Source organism: Condylura cristata, unplaced genomic scaffold (genome assembly GCF_000260355.1).
Source record: "Condylura cristata isolate star-nosed mole 26May11 unplaced genomic scaffold, ConCri1.0 scaffold00002, whole genome shotgun sequence".
In the NCBI taxonomy this organism is placed as follows: Eukaryota; Metazoa; Chordata; class Mammalia; order Eulipotyphla; family Talpidae; genus Condylura; species Condylura cristata.
In genome coordinates, this window is record NW_004567103.1 from 50505329 (window position 1) to 50524030 (window position 18702).

The following is an 18702-nucleotide window of genomic DNA, read 5'->3' on the forward strand; positions in this document are numbered from 1 at the left end:
CGCTGCGCCACCAGGGAGGGCCTGTGTGTTGATTTTATATCCTGCTACCTTGCTAAACTGGTGGATGGTTTTGATTATTTTCTCTGTGGAGCTTTTAGGATTTTCCATATAAATTAACATATCATCTGCAAATTAGGATAGTTTTACTTCTTCTTTCCCTATTTGGAGTCCTTGTATGCCTTTTTCCTGTCTTATTGCTCTGGCTAGAACTTCCAGTGTCTAGAACATAATAATTTTTATGTTAATCATCAATAATCATTGTCTATACATTAATTAGGAATTGAAAAATGGCCATAGTTCATTACAAAGGTCCCTTTAATTGTTAAGATATTTCTAAAAAAATAAAACATCCCTATGCTATCTAGCTAAAGAATTCATTCAGAAAAGGCAGGATGAAAATGTTCATCAGGTTGTTTTTAAAAAATAATAATAAATTGATGCCTTAGCATTACAAATATAAATATTAAACACTTCTCAACATCACTTTAAGTGTATAAAATTAAATAAATGTGATGTTTCAATTTATTATTTCTTATAATACCCAAATTTTCTTTACTGTTGCCAGTTGACACCATATCAGATTGGGTCTTGAGTCCTTTCAGAACAACTCCAGTAAGCTTCGGTAGCTTTATCTTTGCTTTGACCAGGCTTATATTGCATGTTCCTGGATAACAACAAATAATCAACCATTCTTAAGCATTCATGGGTCCTTTTAAAGGGACACAGTGTTCAGAGACAGTCTGGGCCAGAGTGGGCCAGCGTGGGCCAGCACATCTAAACTTGTCACTGTTTGGACGCACTTTTCTGTTGACAATATGACATGATTTTTAGAAAATTAAATATTACATACACGCCTTAGAGGTTTGACATTTTCAAATCTGATTAAAAGGTGATTCTCAGTTTTGACACTACTGCCATTTGGGTCTGGATACCTCTTTGTTGCTAGGAGGCTGTCTTGTGTTCTGTAATGTTTGCAGCATCACTGGCCTCTACCTAGCAGCTGCTAGCTGTCCATTCTCTCTACCATTCCCTAGTTGTGAGAACCAAAATAGTCCTCAGACATTGTCACATGTTCTCTGTGGGGTGAAGGTGGTTGAAATGTTAAATGAACCACCATTTAAAAAACTATAATGTTTGTGAAACATTTAACAAAATAAAAGGTAATTAGGATGAATCATGTTTTATGTCTGGAAATATTTCATCATCATTTATGTCTGGAAAAAACATAATTCAGTATAAGCAAAAGGACAGACTATGTGGTAGCTTCCTATCTCATTTAATTCAAAGTTTTTTTTTTTTTTTTTTTTTAGTTCTGAAAGGTTAGTAATTATGTACAGAAAACAGACTGATTTTCAACCCTGAGTATGTATCTTAGTTTTTTAAAGTAGGTTCTTCTGCTGTGAAATAGGAAAAATAATGCTGCTTACTTGTTGCTTTGACAAATAAAATATAAAATGCCTACTAGAGTTCATAGTTCATAGTAAACTATACTTAGCAGCATTTATCATTAAATAAAATGTTAGAGAAGAAAAATTTGCAAGTGAACATACCATTTTATGTATAAAAGAAAGGTATTTTCCTTCTATTTTTAGAGTCCTGCCAAATATCACAGAACCTAGATATTATGAAGGAGAAAGAAAATAAAGGGTTTTTCAGCTTTTTTCAACGCAGTAAGAAAAAGCGAGAGCAAGTAAGTATTTTTTAGGTAACATTTTGTAAGATTGAGTCCTCTAATATTTTGTTTAAATTCATATGCTTTTTATATTGAAAATACTTACAGATTTTACCTTTTCACTCTTTTTTAGACTGCAAGTGCTCCTGCAACTCCTCTAATAAATAAGCATCGCCCAACTTTTACAAGGTCCAACACCATTTCCAAACCATATATTTCAAACACACTGCCATCGGATGCTCCCAAGAAGAGGCGGGCTCCATTGCCTCCAATGACAGGATCTCAGAGTGCCCCTCAGGACCTTGCTCACATTCAGGAGCGGTCAGCTTCCTGTGTAATCAAATCCCTGAGTGTGGATGAAACAGATCAGGTATGTAATTTTTGTTTTGTTTTATGCTTTTAGGATGGAGCAGAGAACCACAACCTTTTTTCTCTTACCTAAATTGTCTTTTTCCATATAGACCACTAATAAGTTACTAAGATGAATACTTATACCAATAAGATTCTTACTAGGCAGAGATTCTCTAAATATATAGTTCTGCAATACAATAAAAAATAAATGTATCATTTTATGTAGTTTTTAGATGTAAGCAAAAAAAAAAAAAAAAAAAAAAAACTTTAACGTCCTAATTTACTAAGGTCCAAGTAGGAATAAAAGTTTGTATGTTTGAGATCCTCCCTGGTGGCGCAGTGGGTTAAAGCACAGCACTAAGAAGCCAAAGCCACTTCCACATGAGTTCGATTCCCACTTGCCCCGGAGGTGACCACATGGCGTAGCAGACCTCTCCTGACCCGCCCATGGCTCCCCTCAGCAGTGTACTTCGTCAATCTGCCTGTTCGGCTCCCCACTCTGTCTCTGGTGAAGCCTCTCGCCACCCCTGTGCCTCTGGCCTATACCCCAGTTCTGTATGTACAAATAAATAAATCTTTAAAAAAAAAAAAAGTTTGTATGTTGGAAAAAATACATTAAATTTTTTTCCATATTATAATTTTTCTGCTGTATTCGTGGGTTTTTAACCTGATTCTAGAATTCATGTGTGTGTTCGCAAATAATGCAATTTTGCTCTCTGCCTTGTAAGTAGACGTTACACCGTAACAAAAAAGGGGGGGGGGCAGAGTTTAAGTAGAATAGATTGCAATTACTTTTATATACTCATTTATATAGTATTTTCTAGGGGAACCTTTCCCCAAACTTTATCACTATTGTTCCCCTTTTAAGTACAAATTTTCCTGGGGAATGCTATTTTTAGAAACCCATTTATAAACTGCTTTCCATGCACATAAAATCTGTACATTCCTCACTCTTTTCATATGGACTTTCAAGGAAGTTTTAAGTAAATGTGATTGAACATAAAACCGTATGTTTTGTTGTTTGTTATCAGGCTAATTTTTTGTATAATCCTACCTTTTCATACTTTTTTGAGATTGGTTTGGCTAATCTTGATCTTTGCTTTTACAACTTACCTTTACAGTCAATGTGTTGAGTTCTGTAAAAGTATTGGTAGGATTTTTATTAAGTTTGTGTTCAAATGCTACATCTTGGAAGCTTAATAAATTCAATGCTCAAGAAGTGAATTCTTCCTAACCAACTACTAAGACATTTGTTTCCTTAATGTAAAAATAATAATAATAATAAAACCATAGTTTTCCACTGTATTTTATAAATTACAACATATATGTTAAAAAAGTAAATAGAAACTCAGGTCAGAAATGAACAAAAATATTGAAAATCAATAACGTAAGGACCCATATAGTAAGCTAATCTTATTTTTATTAAGATTCATTTGTCTAATACTTAGGAATAAAATGTCATCTTCCAAATCAGAAGCACAGTTGTTTTCCAATGTCAGAATTATGCACTGACAAATCATGTAAAGCTTGGCCTTAAGAAGAGAGTCAGGTTGCAGCTCCTGCTAGATTCCAAGAGAGAGGCAAATTGAAATTATAATAATAAATAATAATAGTAACAATGCAACTATGGTACCCAAATTAACATGCTATGTTGTCACCAAAGGAATAATGTGTTATATCTAAATAATTTTCTAATGGAGGAGCTCACAGTGCCAGAAAATAGGGTTGATTTTTTTTTCCCCAGATATCAGTATGCCAAGGTAACTGCTTGTTAGTTTAGTAAATTGTGAAAGAATAAGTGATATTTGGATGCAGTTATGTGATATGAGTGATTGCACTAGTCAGGCTAGGGAATCCCTGCTAAAAGATACTACAAACTGTGGTATACCTGAGCATGAGCAAGGAACAAAAATTGAAACTAAGCAAATTCCACAGGGGCCAAGTCAGGGCCCCAAAGACTTCATTTTATGGCTATAATCCCTTTATATTTCTTCATATTAAATAATAGACAAGTAGTGTTTTTAGAATTGTTTCATATTTCTAATTTTTTAAGACTGTAAGTTATTATTCTCCTGAGTTGCTACCACAGTCTTTTCTTCATTTAGAAATAGAAAATAGCCTTGATCACAAATCCTTATTCCTGCTATCCTCATCCAGTATGTTACAGTAAATATCCTTTGTGTTTGGAATCTGAAAGAAGTCTACACTGTCTTTCTAATAGTCTGATTTCTAAAATTCTGAAATGTGCTACTACTGACCTCACTGAGAGCTGTTTGATTTTATTCTCATCCTCTGCTTTGACCATTTTATGCCCCTATATTAAGTAACCTTTTTCTTTTAGTATGTTGCCTTTGGCAAACTAGACATCTTTATGCAATTTTCTAATTATTTCTTCTTTTGATCTGGACATCTGGTTAGTTCTTTGATGTATTGCTCAGTAGGACCCAGAATTATTTGTTTTCTTCTAGAGAAGCTGAAGAAACTTTATTTTTTATTTATTGCACAAACTCTCTTAATGATTGAGCTGAGGTTCTGTGTGTTGCGACTGTATGTGTGTGTGTGCATGTGTACCTGTGCCTGATCATGTGAATTCATGCCTGCCTAGCATTTCAACACTTAATTTCCTTAGCTTCTTGGCCTTATTCAATGTGATAGATTATCCAATCTTGCCTTTTCTTCCTTTGTTTGTCCAGATGTTCTTGCATCTCACCTCTCTTCTGTTTGCTTTCTTGCCATCACTTCCTTTACCTATTTTCTAAATTTGGATATAACTGAATCCATGATCTTAGCTTATATGTACTGTATCCAGTCAGAAAAACCATCCATTTTGGGGTGTGTTCTCAACTGTAGTTATTTGAATAGTTTGAATAGTAGTATGAATGACCTGCCAAAGGTATATTGAAGTCCTCACCCCACTATCTGTAAGTGTGATCTTATCAAAAGCTAGATACTTTGCAAATGGGTTTATATAGGATCTAGAACTTGACAATCCTAGATTTAGGGTGGGCCTACATCCAATTACTGGTGTCCTTATATGAAAAGACAGGTACCTGAAGGACATATAGGTACCACAGCAGACAAACCAAGGAAGGTCAGAAAGCACAAACAGCTGGGAAAAGGGAAGAATGATCCTGTCCTAGTGTCTTTACAGGGCTAGGCCCTGACAGTACTTTCAAGACAAGACTGTTTCTTGAAGAACTGTGAAAAAGTAAATTCCTGTTGTTTTATGTCACCCAGTTATGGTAATTTAATACAGCAGCCCTAGAAAATGGATACATCGATTTTTTTAAATTCCAGTGCCAATATTTTTCCAGTTGCCTTTGAAATCATAGTTGCTTATTGACTCACCATTACCTAGAATTAGCATATTTAAACTCAAACTCACCTCCCCTTTACCTCAGGATGGAAAAACAACATAATTTGTCTTTTTTTTTTTTTTTCATATTCAGTCACTAAGACTTTGTTTGATCTTCTTTTATAATGCGTCCTTGTTTTTTTTTCTACTCCCTCTACTGAAGTTGTGAATAGTGGTGTAATGAACATAAGGGTACAGATATATCTGTAATATCCTGTTGTTGTTTCCTTTGGATATATACCCATAAATGGATAGGTTGATCATGTGGTAGAATATTTTCAATTATTTAAGAGTCTTCATACTGTTTTCCATAGTAGCTATACCAATTTACATCCCCACTAGACAGTTCACACTTTCCCTTCTCTTAAATCTATCAGCACTTACTTATTTTCTTTCTTTTTCTTTTTTTTAAAGATTTTATTTATTTATTCATATAGAACTGGAGTACAGGCCAGAGATGTGGAGGGTGAGAGGATTCACCAGAGACAGAGTGGGCAGCAGAACAGACAGATCGACAAAGTACACTACTGAGGGGAGCAGCAGGAGGGTCAGGAGAGGTCTGCCGCGCCATGTGGATCTCCTCTGGGGCAGACTGGAATTGAACTCATGCGGAAGTGGCTTAAGCTTCTTAGTGCAGTGCTTTAACCTGCTGCGCCACCAGGGAGGGCCTTTATTTTCTTTTTCATAATAGCTTTTCTGACAGAAATTAGATGATTATTTTATTGTGATTTTGACTTGAATTTCTGATAAAATTGAGCACCTTTTACGAACATGATGACTATGTGGGTGTCTTTCAGTTTCTGCCTGTTTTTAATTAAAGTGGGTTTTGTTTTTATGTTTTATTGCTGTTGAGTTGTATGAGAACCTTATATATTTTGGATATTAACAATTTATAACATAGGGGATTTACAAGTATTTATTCCTGTTTTGTAGGTTGAGTTTTCTTATGGTTGATGGTTTCCTTCCCTAAGCAGAAGCACAATTTTATTTTTAAACTTTAATTCCTCATCATTTTTGGATGCTTCCAACCCTAACCAGAAATTTTAATTCTTTCTTAAAATGATTAATTGTGCAAAATCCTGTGTCCTACCCGTTGAGAAGAAGGTGACCTAACTCCAACTTCTCCATTCCTATACATCCTTCAGTTTATACCTGTTCTTTACTGCTTCATAGAGAATTTGCCAAAGATTCTAGCAAAGCGTGATCTTTTTCTAAATTTACCTCTTCCTGTCTTTTCATTTTTTTAAAATTTATGTACATGTATTATAGGTAATATATTCTTAGACCTTTCTAAAGAAAAAAAGTAGAATAAAAATTCATTCTCTCTTCTGCACAGCCCATTTCTCCTAGACACAGCAACCATTAACAGTTCTTGTGTTTCTTTCAGACATGACTTATGTATACAAGTCCACATAGTAGTAATGTTACATACAAATATTTTACCAGGTGGTGATAGTTATACCTTCCTTTTTGGTACCAAATAATACATTTTGGGTATACTTATTACATAAAGAGTTTCCCTTTTAAAGGCTGTATAATAATATTCTGTATCATGAATGTAGCGTAATATGGAGATAGATAATCCATCTTCTGAAAATATGTCATTTTAAGCTTATGATATTGTTAATTTTTCCCCTTTTGCTTTCAAAAGGGTAGGAATTATATTCCTCAGAAAAATTCTAAAACACAGTAGTTGTGCGAGAGAACTAAGTATATAACCACAGCTTTCATGCAACCAGGTACAGTATTTACAATGAACCACACAAAATGTCATTTGCATAGCTGATAAATTTTCAGAAATTTTAACTCAATAACTGCTTAAATTTACTTTTATAGTAATTTTCCTAAATAATTCTTGGCAATATTTTTCTTAGTTCTTGCAGAAAACCCAGGCTCTGGGCAAGGTTACATTGAAAGCTTAATGATCCATAAGTAAAACTTGTGTGTATTACTTGTAAAACTTGTGTGTATTACATTATGAATATAAATAATTTGACACCAGAGTTAAAATTGTTATGTAGCCAGATGTAAATATTCAAGAAATTCAGCAAAATATGTGTATTTATGGCTGAATTTTTTAATTTAACTGTTTGCTTGTTTAAAATTTAAAATCAAGGATAACAACACCTAGACATTATATACCTATTTTAGCAACTTTTTAAAAGTCATTTTTTAATGATTGAAATACTGGGAAAAACAACTGGAAGAAAAAGCAACACAATTATTTTTCATTCCAGAAGTATTTTGGGAATATTCTTAACCTGCAATTTCTGTTGTGTAGGTGCAAAATAAACCACAAGGGTGCGCTGTTTAACAGAACGACAGTATTCTGGTTTTACCAATTTTTTTTTCCTCAAAGCATCCTTTAATAAAAAAAAGAAAATATTGGAGACAGTTATATAATATTAGAGATAGCAAATCTCATCTCTTGTGGGTAAAGTGACAGAAAATTAGAACAGGAGAGGAAAATAATAATGCGCGACAAAGTGATTATATTCCCTTTATAGTTGCAATGGTTATATTCATTTTGATCTTTTATTTCATTTTAGTGTACTTCTGAGTCAACATAGACATTTATGTTTCCCTTGGAAATATTTTAGTGATAAGTCAATCTGTCTGCAACTTGGAAAAACTTGTCTACCATATTTATTTTATAGTTTTTACTGTCTATATTTGATAATTTGCCTCATTCCTCCAAAACATTTCTCAGTACTGGCCAAGTAAGATATTTAGGTTTTGGAAGCTTAATCTAAAAATTTATTTACATAAAGGTTATTGATTTTTGGCTATCTGTTCAGCAGTTTCAAAAGAAGATTCAATGAAGAGCCAAGTTAATAAAAATATTTTATCCTAACTTTTGGGGGGAACTTTCCTGCATCTAAAATGATTTTATGCACCTTAATAACATATTTTTAAATGATATGTAGTTTGCTGTCATTGCTACTCTGTCCTTTTCATTTCTCTAAACTCTCCATATTCTTTTTACATGATTTCAAACCTTGAGTCATTTTCCTTATAAATACACTGCCTTCTATGGATGTGTTTATCTGAAAAAGGAAAACTTTCAAATTAGAAACTTTCTAACATTTCCTACTTTGGGGGCATCTTCTACTTTGTGAATATGATTCTGCCTAAACATGTGAAATGCAGCAACACATGCTAGTAGCTGGTTTATGCTGCTGTTTACACAAACCATTTGGCATTACACTGTATAAAATGTGTTCAGTTATTTGATATAAGATTATATGTATGTAGTTATTTGCTATATGATTGTCATTTGTATATTTCATACATAACAAATGAAAAATCTAATGACATTGACTTAATTGACAATGTTTTGGAATTCTACAATTAAAACTAATTTGAGAAATCCAATTTCTATATCATATCTGCTGATCAAATGTCAAAACACATTGAATAAAATCAGTGGCCAAAATACTATTCATCAGTTCACCTTTTAAGTCTGTTTTACATTTGAAGAATAAAGTTTGACAGAAGTGGTGGGAAACTTAGAAGTCATAGAACCTTTCAGCAGGTCATTTTTGCACACTTGGTCACTTGGAGTTATGTGTATACAAACAGCAAGCAGTTTTTCTCTGCTACTTGCTTGGTACCTCATTTTATTTAGGATATTAGTGTTCAGTTGAAAGCACAGTAAGGAATGACCTTGTTTGGGCCTCTCACTGGATCTCATCTTGCATTCCGCTGTCAACAAACATTCAAATATTGGGAAATTGAAATACTTTGCCATCCAGTATTATGCAAGTGAAATTTAATACTTACAATGTTATTTTAGCAACTGATTTAATTGTTTTTTAAATGTTTGACGTTATTCATCTTTTACCCAATTTTGTCTTTTAACATTTTTCATAGTTTACAAGCAGATATGATAGATTGTCACGTTTGGAATATGCAAGTATACGTTTAGTCCTAATTTCACTTAGTGATTTTTTTTAAAGATTTATTTATTTCTGCATACTTAACTGGGATACAGGCCAGAGGTGCAGGGGCAGTGAGAGGATTCACCAGAGACAGAGTGGGGAGCAGAACAGGCTGACTGACAAAGTATACTGCTGAGGGGAGCAGCAGACAGGTCAGGAGAGGTCTGCCAGGCCATGTGGATCACCTCTGGGGAGGGGATGGATCTGATGCTGAAGTGTCTTTAGCTTCTCAGTGCTGTGCTTTAACCCGCTGCACCACCAAGGAGGGCCCCACTTAGTGACTTTTAATGCTAGGTATTTTCCATAATCATTAAGCTTCCTGTGATAGAACATATATTCAAGAAATATACTTTTTTTTGTTTCTTCTCCTGGTTATCACATAACATTTGGTTATCCACTCCACTTTCCTCTTATTTATTATATAGTAAGTGGACCACATACAGAATTCTACAATTGCCTAGGAACCATGGTTGCCATGGCATTTTAGTTTGATATACCGGATACAGCTGTCTGTACTTCCAAAAATATGACTTGTTTCATTCAATAGAGAAGTGCACCAGCACAGTATAATATTTAATCTCCTTCTCCTTTTAAGGCTTTTCCAAATATGGTATACTTTGTCATTGTACTTTGCATCAGATTTTCAAAAGGTCCTATTCACAATAGCAAAAGTAACAACTAATATTTATAAGTACTTATTAACGTTTCAGTCAAAATTCTAAGCGTATTACTTATTTAATGCTCACAAAAACTCTCTGAGCCATTACTTTTTATGTTTATGCCAGCTTTACCTATGACTTAATTGTAAAGAACTATGCTCATTATAAAGTTGTTGAACTGTTTAAAGAACAATATTTTCAAAGCACAATAGGTCAATTGTGGAATTAATGTAGATTTCTTTACTAGGAGGACGCAAAAGTTGTGCTTCTCTGATATTGTAAACTGAGTTAATAAAATAGTATTTAAAATAATTAGCATCTGAAGTCTTTCTTTACAAGTTATCTTATGAAGTTTATTCAGCCTTTCTGCAATAGTGACTTTTGGAAAGTGCTTTTCTCTAGTACCCAGCCGGTCTTAACAGAGACCAAGCAGAGAGAAGAGGCCTCTATGCTGAGCCATGGTGATAAACTCTGGATATTACCTGACATAAAACCTTGACTCCCTTTCTGGGATGAACAAATTTGACCCCAGTTTGTTCCCTTACTGTTTACTTCTGGTAGACACACTAACCTCAGGTAGTTAGTGTTCTCCTACCTCCACCTAAGCACACTTCTCTCCTGACCCTAGAGAACCATGGTTACCACTGATCCTTGTCTTTTTAATCTAATTCCAAACTTGGTTTTCTTCTGGTTCATTTTGTCTTTTTATATCCAATATGTAAAACTGGGTTAGTCCTTATATTTTCTGCATTTAAAAAATGTAATAGTTAAGGGACCACTACGAATAAGACTCAAAGTATGGTAGGCTTGATGAAATAAAACACAGATTGCCTTAGGAAGAGCAATGTAAAACCCTTGCTAGGGTAGAGCATAGATTGTAAGCTGTGTTCCTTTACTTTTTTTCTACCTGAATGGAAAAGCCTGGAAAGGAAGTGTATTGTGGCATAAGAAGCACTCACTTGGACTGAGAGGCAGTTTGGAATTTCTTACATCTACTACATTCTTCATCTTCTGCCTGGAACAGGCTATTAACTTCTTTAGGGTCTGGATTCTTCATGTCTTAAATAAAGTTTTGAACTATATTTCCAATATTCTTTCAAATTGTTTTTTTTTTTTTTTTTTTGGTCTTTTACAATTGACCTTTAACCAGTCAGCCTTTGCTGTGTATGCCTTTGGGTTGGTCAGTGATCACCAGATAGTGACGCTTCCTGCTGGCATTACTCCACTAAAGATGTTTGGATCCCAAATAACAGTATCAAAAAAAATCACTGATTAACTGACATCTTTTTTTATGCACTCCTGGCTATAACACAGGTGCTTTGGGTATCACTGAAGGAAGACAGGTGATAGAAAGTATGAGGTAGGTTGGAATAAAAGAATTCTTCCATCAAGAGATTTCTTAGCTTCTTTCCTTTTTACCCCACTCCTTCCCACATCTGTAAATAATATAAACTAATAAAAACATAAAATCTTCTAACAGAAACATTTCACAATATCATTTAATTTAGGCCACCGTATTTCCATTGTTTAATTCAGATTTTTCTCTTTCTTTTTACAATTTGTATTTGTCTGTTAATCAATGATTTTTACCCTGGATATTTTGCCCAGGATTGATTTCAGAAGCCCACATCTTATAATTTAACTATGATTAATAAGTAATCTAAAAATCAGTATCCTGCCAGTATTCAGGAAATCTATTAGATGCCATTCAATTCTGTTTTCTTCTACTGAAGTTGTTCCCTCTTTGAACTGATGATTTCCAAACTGTGTGTGAATTCTGAAGGATTACTTCTGGCATGGTTTTTCAACGTGACTTTGTCCTTTTTTGGTAGTGTATTTGTTTCTTTGCACAGTAATTTCCTTTTCACAGACCATAAAGTTCAGTGATGTATATTCCTTTTGGAGGTACAGTTTTCACTAATAGCTGGCAGACTTAGTGACGTTAACTAAAGTAAATAATTGAATATCTCTAATCATTAACCAGTGTTTTCTCCCTCATCAGTAAAAAAACCTCTTGTTCTTGTTTTGTAAGCCATTAGGATTTTAAAATAAGTTTTTCTCAACTCCTTTTAAAAAAAATTCAGTCATAACCAAAGGAGATATACCTTGATGCTGAAAGCTAAACACAGTTCTAAGCAATGCCTTCATTTTAATTCTGCACGTTAACTGTATGAAATTCATGTCCCATCACAATATTTAACAAGCCGGTGTTAGTTAGCCTTGATTAAATTCTTTGAAGTCACTAAGGTGACTTCTTAGTGAAGATTTTATAGGCAGTGAAGTTTGCTGATGTCAAACTGCTCAGCACAAGTTGTTGAGTGTTGGGTGCTATTGGGATTTTAAGGTTAACTATAACTGACACAGATGCCATTAGGATTCCTACCACCACCATCACTAAAGAGAAATATATTCTTAGGGAAAAAAAAATCTCTTTGGGCCTCATTGGTGGTACAGGAGTTAAAGTGCAAGTGCTATCAAGCTATCCTCAGCCACTGTGGCATGGGTTCAATCCACAAGGAGGTAACCCACATGGCACAGCAACCTCTCCTGCCTTGCCCGCTGCTCCCCTTAGCAGTGTATTTCAACACATATTCCTGTTCTGCTCCCCACTGTGTGTCTGGAGAATCTTCTCCCGACCCCTACCCTACACTTCTGACCTACACCCCAGTTCTTGTATGCATAAATAAATAAAAAGAAATCTTAAAAACGAAAAAAAAAATGTTTAATCATATATTTTACCAACCTCTACAGTATAATATTTGCTTATTTAATTTAGAGTGCTTTTACATACTGCAAATAGAATACATGTGATAATATTACATGTACTATATAGTGGGCACTGTGTTAAGTATCTGACACTTCATTTCACTGAAACATCCACCGCCCTTTAAGATCGTTCCTGTTTCTTTTCCTACTTTGTAGATAAGGAGCTGGAGTTTGCAGAGAGAATAAATGCCATGTTTCCTAGTTGAAGCTTTAACATCATCTCCAAAATTTATGTTTGCTAACCATAACAGTGGACTGCTTTCCAACTTGCAAAACCCTCTGTTAACTTCTCCCCAATTAGACATTCATATAAAAATACTAAGGAGCTCAATCCTGACTAATGCAAGAAACCCTACTAAAACTACTGGGAGACTATTAGGAACCTATTCCTAAAGTGCATAGCAAGAAAGAGTATTTAAGAATATTGCTGGTAAGGCATTAGTGGCATTTTCTCATTTTAATTTTTATATGGGAACCCATGTGTGTTTGCCTTATTCTTATAGTTTAGTAAGTCTGCTTTCTAGCATTATCACTTTTGGGTTAGAAGCTTTTCTGAACTTATGTAGTAGATTGTGTATGTATGTGTGGGGGGGTATGTGTGTATAGAGTTTACACAGACCACAGGACACAAGGACACACCAATTTTCTTGGCTGTGGACTATTTAGAAACAGTGAGATTTTCCAACTTAAATGACCCTATTTTTCTTTCAGGCTTTTACCTAAGAGAAGAATGTTTTCAATAGATTTAGAACATCACTTCCTTAAGACACAAGGGTTCCTCCACTTTAGTCTCAACAGTGATATTTTAGTTAAAATAAGATAGTGGATCTTCCTAGTGGTGCAGGGGATTAAGTCCCAGCACTAGCAAGCTATTGCCAGCCCCTGCAGCCAGAGTTCTATCCTCAGCCAGGGAGCTGACCCACGTGGTGCAGCAGACCTCTCCTTTCTTACCTGCTGCTCCTCTTAGCAGTTTATTCCAGTGGATCCTCCTGTTCCGTCCCCCTCTGTCTCTGGTGTACCCTCTCACTACCCCTGCACCTCTGGCCTGTATCCCTGTTCTTATATATGTAAACAAATAATCTTTTTAAAAAGTCAAAAAATAAAATAAGCTCCAAGCTTGATTTTTAGTACCTTAATTTTCTTTGTTCAGCTGCTTCTTACCATCCATAGCTTTGCTCTTCATTAATTCAAATCATCGTGATTTTGCTTTCAACCCTTTTTGATTGCTACTGAAAATTTTGTAGTGTTTATAAAACTGAAATCTATGCATTTTGAGAATTTTAAATTATTTATCCATCGCAATATAAATACCTTTACCAAAAATTATTAACATACTTTGAGACCTTCGGGTAATAAAACATAGGAGTCTAAATTTTATACTGTTTTTGAGTTATGGATGGAATCATAAAAATGTATGAGTCTGTATATAAAATCCCTTTTAATTTCTGTGCTGTCTACTGTATTATAACCAGAATTTAAGACTTGAAGCTACTAAACAGATTCAGTTGTCTGGGAAATTCTTGATGATTGCTGTTATCATGTAACAGAAGAAATCAATCCATGACTGTGCTGGGAATCTGACCGAAAGGGGACAGTGGTATTTTACCATAGGCCTCGTGAAAACAATCAGTAAAAACATGGGAAACAAACTAGCATGCATGGAACACGGAGGGAAATCAAATGCTGTCACGACTTCATCCACTCAGCAGTTACTACTGCATTCTTACTAATAAAACTAGTCCCAGTATAGGAATAAGGGATGTTTTAATAGGTTTTACAGAGGCAAACTCATCTAGAAATTTAGTGACATCGTCTACTTTTGATGTTTTAGATCAGTTTTAAAAGTGAAGTAGCTTTGTTTTTAAGAGAATTCTCTTTCAATTTGTTATTTTTATAAGAGCAAATTAAAGTTTCCAAATTCAGAGATTTACCAGTAAGATCTTTATATAGACTTTATATCCTATACAAATTGATACATATTTACATAGTAATCTATTACTGCATTTGTGTCTCAGTTTTTTTTTTTTTTCTCTCAAGGCCCTTCTGTTAATGACCCAAATAGCAATTTAATGAGGATCCAGCCCACCATCTCTACCCTCCAGCCCATCCAGGGGGGGTTCTTAACATTATATTTAATTGAATTGATTTTACTGACTGAAAAATCTGGGTGTAGGTAGCAGGCTTCAGTTCTTTGGGTGGTTTGGGAGATCTGAAGATTCTGGGGCAGTGGTTAGTGGCTACAGTTACTTACCAATGGCTATGGAAGAAGATTAATGGTTCGTCTACCTATAAGATCAACCCAGGGCCATCTGCTGCACACTCTTGCCCAGCAGCCCCGTACTCTTGCCCAGAGGTGGTAATCTCAATAAGGGGGTGGTCAGTCAAGTGCTTCACCCTGTGGCATTAACTCTGCTTCTGTCGCTGTGAGGTGACCTGCCTTCCTCTTTAGTACCTAACACAGTTGGCAGTGATGACAACTAACTCAAACTTTTCTCTTTGGGGCAGGCTTCCTTTCTTCTCTGGCAGAAACAAGGCAAAATTACAAAATAGTAAAATTTGCTAAATTTATCTTGGTGTGTAGCCAACTTTAAAGGCTGAAAAAAAAATTGTGAGCTAGTTCACTTCCCCTAGGTGTTCTTACATTGTCTCCTAAGATGGGAAGGGCCCAAGATTTCTGTACTCCTAGTCCAGGATTATCAAATCCTTTTGTTTAAAAATGGAGAAAGATATATTTTTTATTTTCATTTTTCAAATGTTTGGAAAAATCTGATTGGAAGAGGTCAAGTGGGAGACAAGAAATTGGAGACAAAAATTATGGAATAAATCTTCTAAATGTATTTGTTATAAAGGGAAAGAAAGAGATGACCTGGTAAGGGGCTGGGAAGCAGTAAGCTACCAGTTTACTGAGGAAAGATGATCTTAGCAGTGAAAGTCACATGCTATAAATGTGAGCATTAGCAGCACATAGAGTTAAAGACCTTGGGTAGACAGATTTTTGAAATGTTTGCCATTGATACATTAGTGCTAAAGGTAGATTAACCGAGTCAACTGTATTGATGTACAAATATTTTCTAACCCATTTCATAGGCTCTAGGGCTTGTTGAACCTCAATCCCTTTAAAAAGCGTCACCATTTCTTCCTGGAATCTTAAAGAGGACTCTTTTGTGCTCACATTTTCTTCTGTTCTGTCCTTTTTTTTTGATGCTCTCTGTTTATAACCCAGTAAAGGAGATGTCTCCCCACTAACCCTGCTGCCAGTGACTTCTGAGAGAATGTGGTTACTATGAGTCATTCAATTTCCCATGGATTTCAAAGATGCCAACAGAGTCACCGCTTCTTTAGGGAGCCAAAGTCAAACAACAGCCTATGGTGAAATAGGAAAAATGCTCCAGTTCTTGGTTCTGTGGCCAGGGATTTTATTGACTGAGCCTTAGAGAGCCATCCGGTGGTACAGGACCTGTAACGCCTCTCAAGAAAACGTGCATTTTGCTTTCTGACTTAAACCACTTCTTTCTATAATACAGGGGATCCGGTGTAGTAACTATAAATTCCAGAGCTGACTTTGAGAGTATGGTAGTACAGATGTTCCCTCCCGGCCTTCTAACTCTTTCTCACCCTATATTTATCATGTCATCCAAATACATCTCTAAGACATTGCCACCTAATAAAACTTTCTGTGATGAAGGACATAGGCTATATCTGTGCTGTCCAGTCTGGTGGCCATGCTGGCTTTGAAGACTTGAAAAGTGTCTGGTCTGACAAAAAATTAAATTTTAAAATGTATTTAAGTTCAAGTTAATTGACATTTAAATGGCTACATGTAGATAGGATTTGCACCTATAACCATTTAATTGTCGCAGTCAGTTTTTACTGTGTTGCTTTTGAGTTTCCTACATTTTAATTAGTTGTTCACATGTCAGTCTCCCATCCTAAACTAAATTTCTTGAGAAGGATCCCATGGTATTTTTCTTTGCTTTTTTTTTTTGCATCCTACAACCTAGCTCCCACAGAAACTACATAAATGTTTCTGAATGGATGAATGACATTCTATATTGGCATAATAATACATTTGATGTGGAGGTCAGTATCTTCCTAAAGTTTACTCCTTTAAATAATGACTGTGTGTGGTCATTTGCTTTTCATAGCACCTCTGTGGAGCAGGCAGAGTGCGGACAGCATCACTGCAACTCAGCAGCACTCCCACTGGCAATTCATCTTTGAAAAGAACTAAGCGAAAAGCACCTTCTCCACCCTCCAAAATGCCCCTGCAACCAGACGAGGAGTCCGGTCATGTGACTGGTAATGTTGCTTTTGCCATTAATGTTACATTGCATTTTATTTAATATAGATGGTAAAATGATACAGGTTATAAGTCATGTCTTTTTATTAAGTAATGATGTCTTAAATGTGGGCTTTTAATTAGTTTTAAAAATAGCACTTAGTACTGGCTTCATCTCAACTGCCTTTCTTATACCTGAAAATAAAATAAAGACCCTGTGAGCCCCATTATCCAAAAATGAACCTTTTGTAATGTGTGATCTATTCAAGAAGATAGAATCCATTTCAGGATTGACAATGTATAACATGTATAACATGACAATCTTTGTAGACTTTAGTTGTATCAGTACAGTGTCAGACATTAAAATTGCTTCTAACAAAAAAAATTGCTTCTAACAAAGTTAGGGCTATGTCTTTATGAATTTAAAAATAACTATGTTAAAGTATTAATGAATTGTCACATTTATGAACATGACTTGTTAATAAATTACTTAAGTTGTAATGGTACTGTAAATACTTTACCTCCTACATCTCCTGTTTTTCCTACAGACAGTATTTCAGAAGCAAACTCTCCCGAGGAACTATCCAGTCCAGGTATGACACCTTTACATCATATCATTCAGTTATTGAAAAATAATTTTCATGACTGTGGATGGATGAATGTAATTGTCTTTGACTCCATTTCCCAGATTTTATATTATGAAATGAAAAATGTTACTCCTTGTGGTTAGGGTGTAAACTCAATACAAAATTTCAGTTTGTCCTAACATTATACACTTGAATCCAACAGTGTTCCATTCTGTGGTAGCACCATGAATGCTTCCCTACAAGCCTCATATTTTTCCTATAGAATGTCTGGTTGCCATTTCTACCTCTTGCAAAGAGGGAAGATACACTTTAGGACTAAACCTTAGTGTAAGCAGAAGAAATGAATTAATTCAATATGATGCTAAGTCCTAATATTTTTAATAATAAGTATTTATAGCTTTTATAAGAGTACAATAAAATTTCTTTAGACTTAAAGTTAAATGTAAGTGAATATGACAGACTAATAATGTTGAATCAAAAATGGGATAATTTGATTGGTATGAAAATTAGAAAAGGTAACTGCCTAATTTTATGCTTCATAGTCACAAGTACCAGGGAAAATCATAAGCATCAAAATGCTTCTGAATCTTTAATTCTTAAATGACATTTAGGAGTTAGGATTTTGACAGATCTGATTCTTTCCTCTGTGAATAAAAATATTTCCATTCAATAAATAGTAATGATTTTTCTTAATTCCTACCCAGAGTAATGTCAGTGATATACTTTTGGTTCATAAAGGAAATTTATTTAAAAATACGAAAGTATATAAGTGAAATGAGAAGATTCTGAAGTATTAGAAAATCAGTGTGACTGCTATTCAAACTTTGCTTGACATCTATTTTTCTTCCTTATTTTCCTCTCTCTTACTTCTTGTTTAACACATGAATAATTGTGAGCAAACACATCTGAATTTTTCAAAAATACTTTTGGTCCCCACTAGCAGTAACGCTATTGTCTAAGTGCCACTTCCACAGATTTTACTTTAGCAGAAGCCTCCCTTGGCCCTGGGCTCCCCAGTCATGAACAGAGCACTGTGCCCACACGACCGGATGACACCTCTCTGTCTGATTGTTCTGGAACACCTGAAGCAGC

At 34.9% G+C, this 18702-nt stretch overlaps 1 protein-coding gene across 2 annotated transcripts in view; it reads left to right on the forward strand.

Annotated features, from left to right (window-relative positions):
• COBLL1 (cordon-bleu WH2 repeat protein-like 1) overlaps positions 1 to 18702 on the forward strand; it is a 140277-nt gene that overhangs the window by 100954 nt on the left and 20621 nt on the right. For both annotated transcript variants that reach the window (XM_012729345.1, XM_012729353.1), the window contains 4 exons: positions 1593 to 1690; positions 1806 to 2042; positions 16890 to 17043; positions 17572 to 17616. In XM_012729345.1, coding sequence (XP_012584799.1) covers positions 1593 to 1690; positions 1806 to 2042; positions 16890 to 17043; positions 17572 to 17616 — 534 coding nt within the window. The remainder of the gene's footprint in view (positions 1 to 1592; positions 1691 to 1805; positions 2043 to 16889; positions 17044 to 17571; positions 17617 to 18702) is intronic.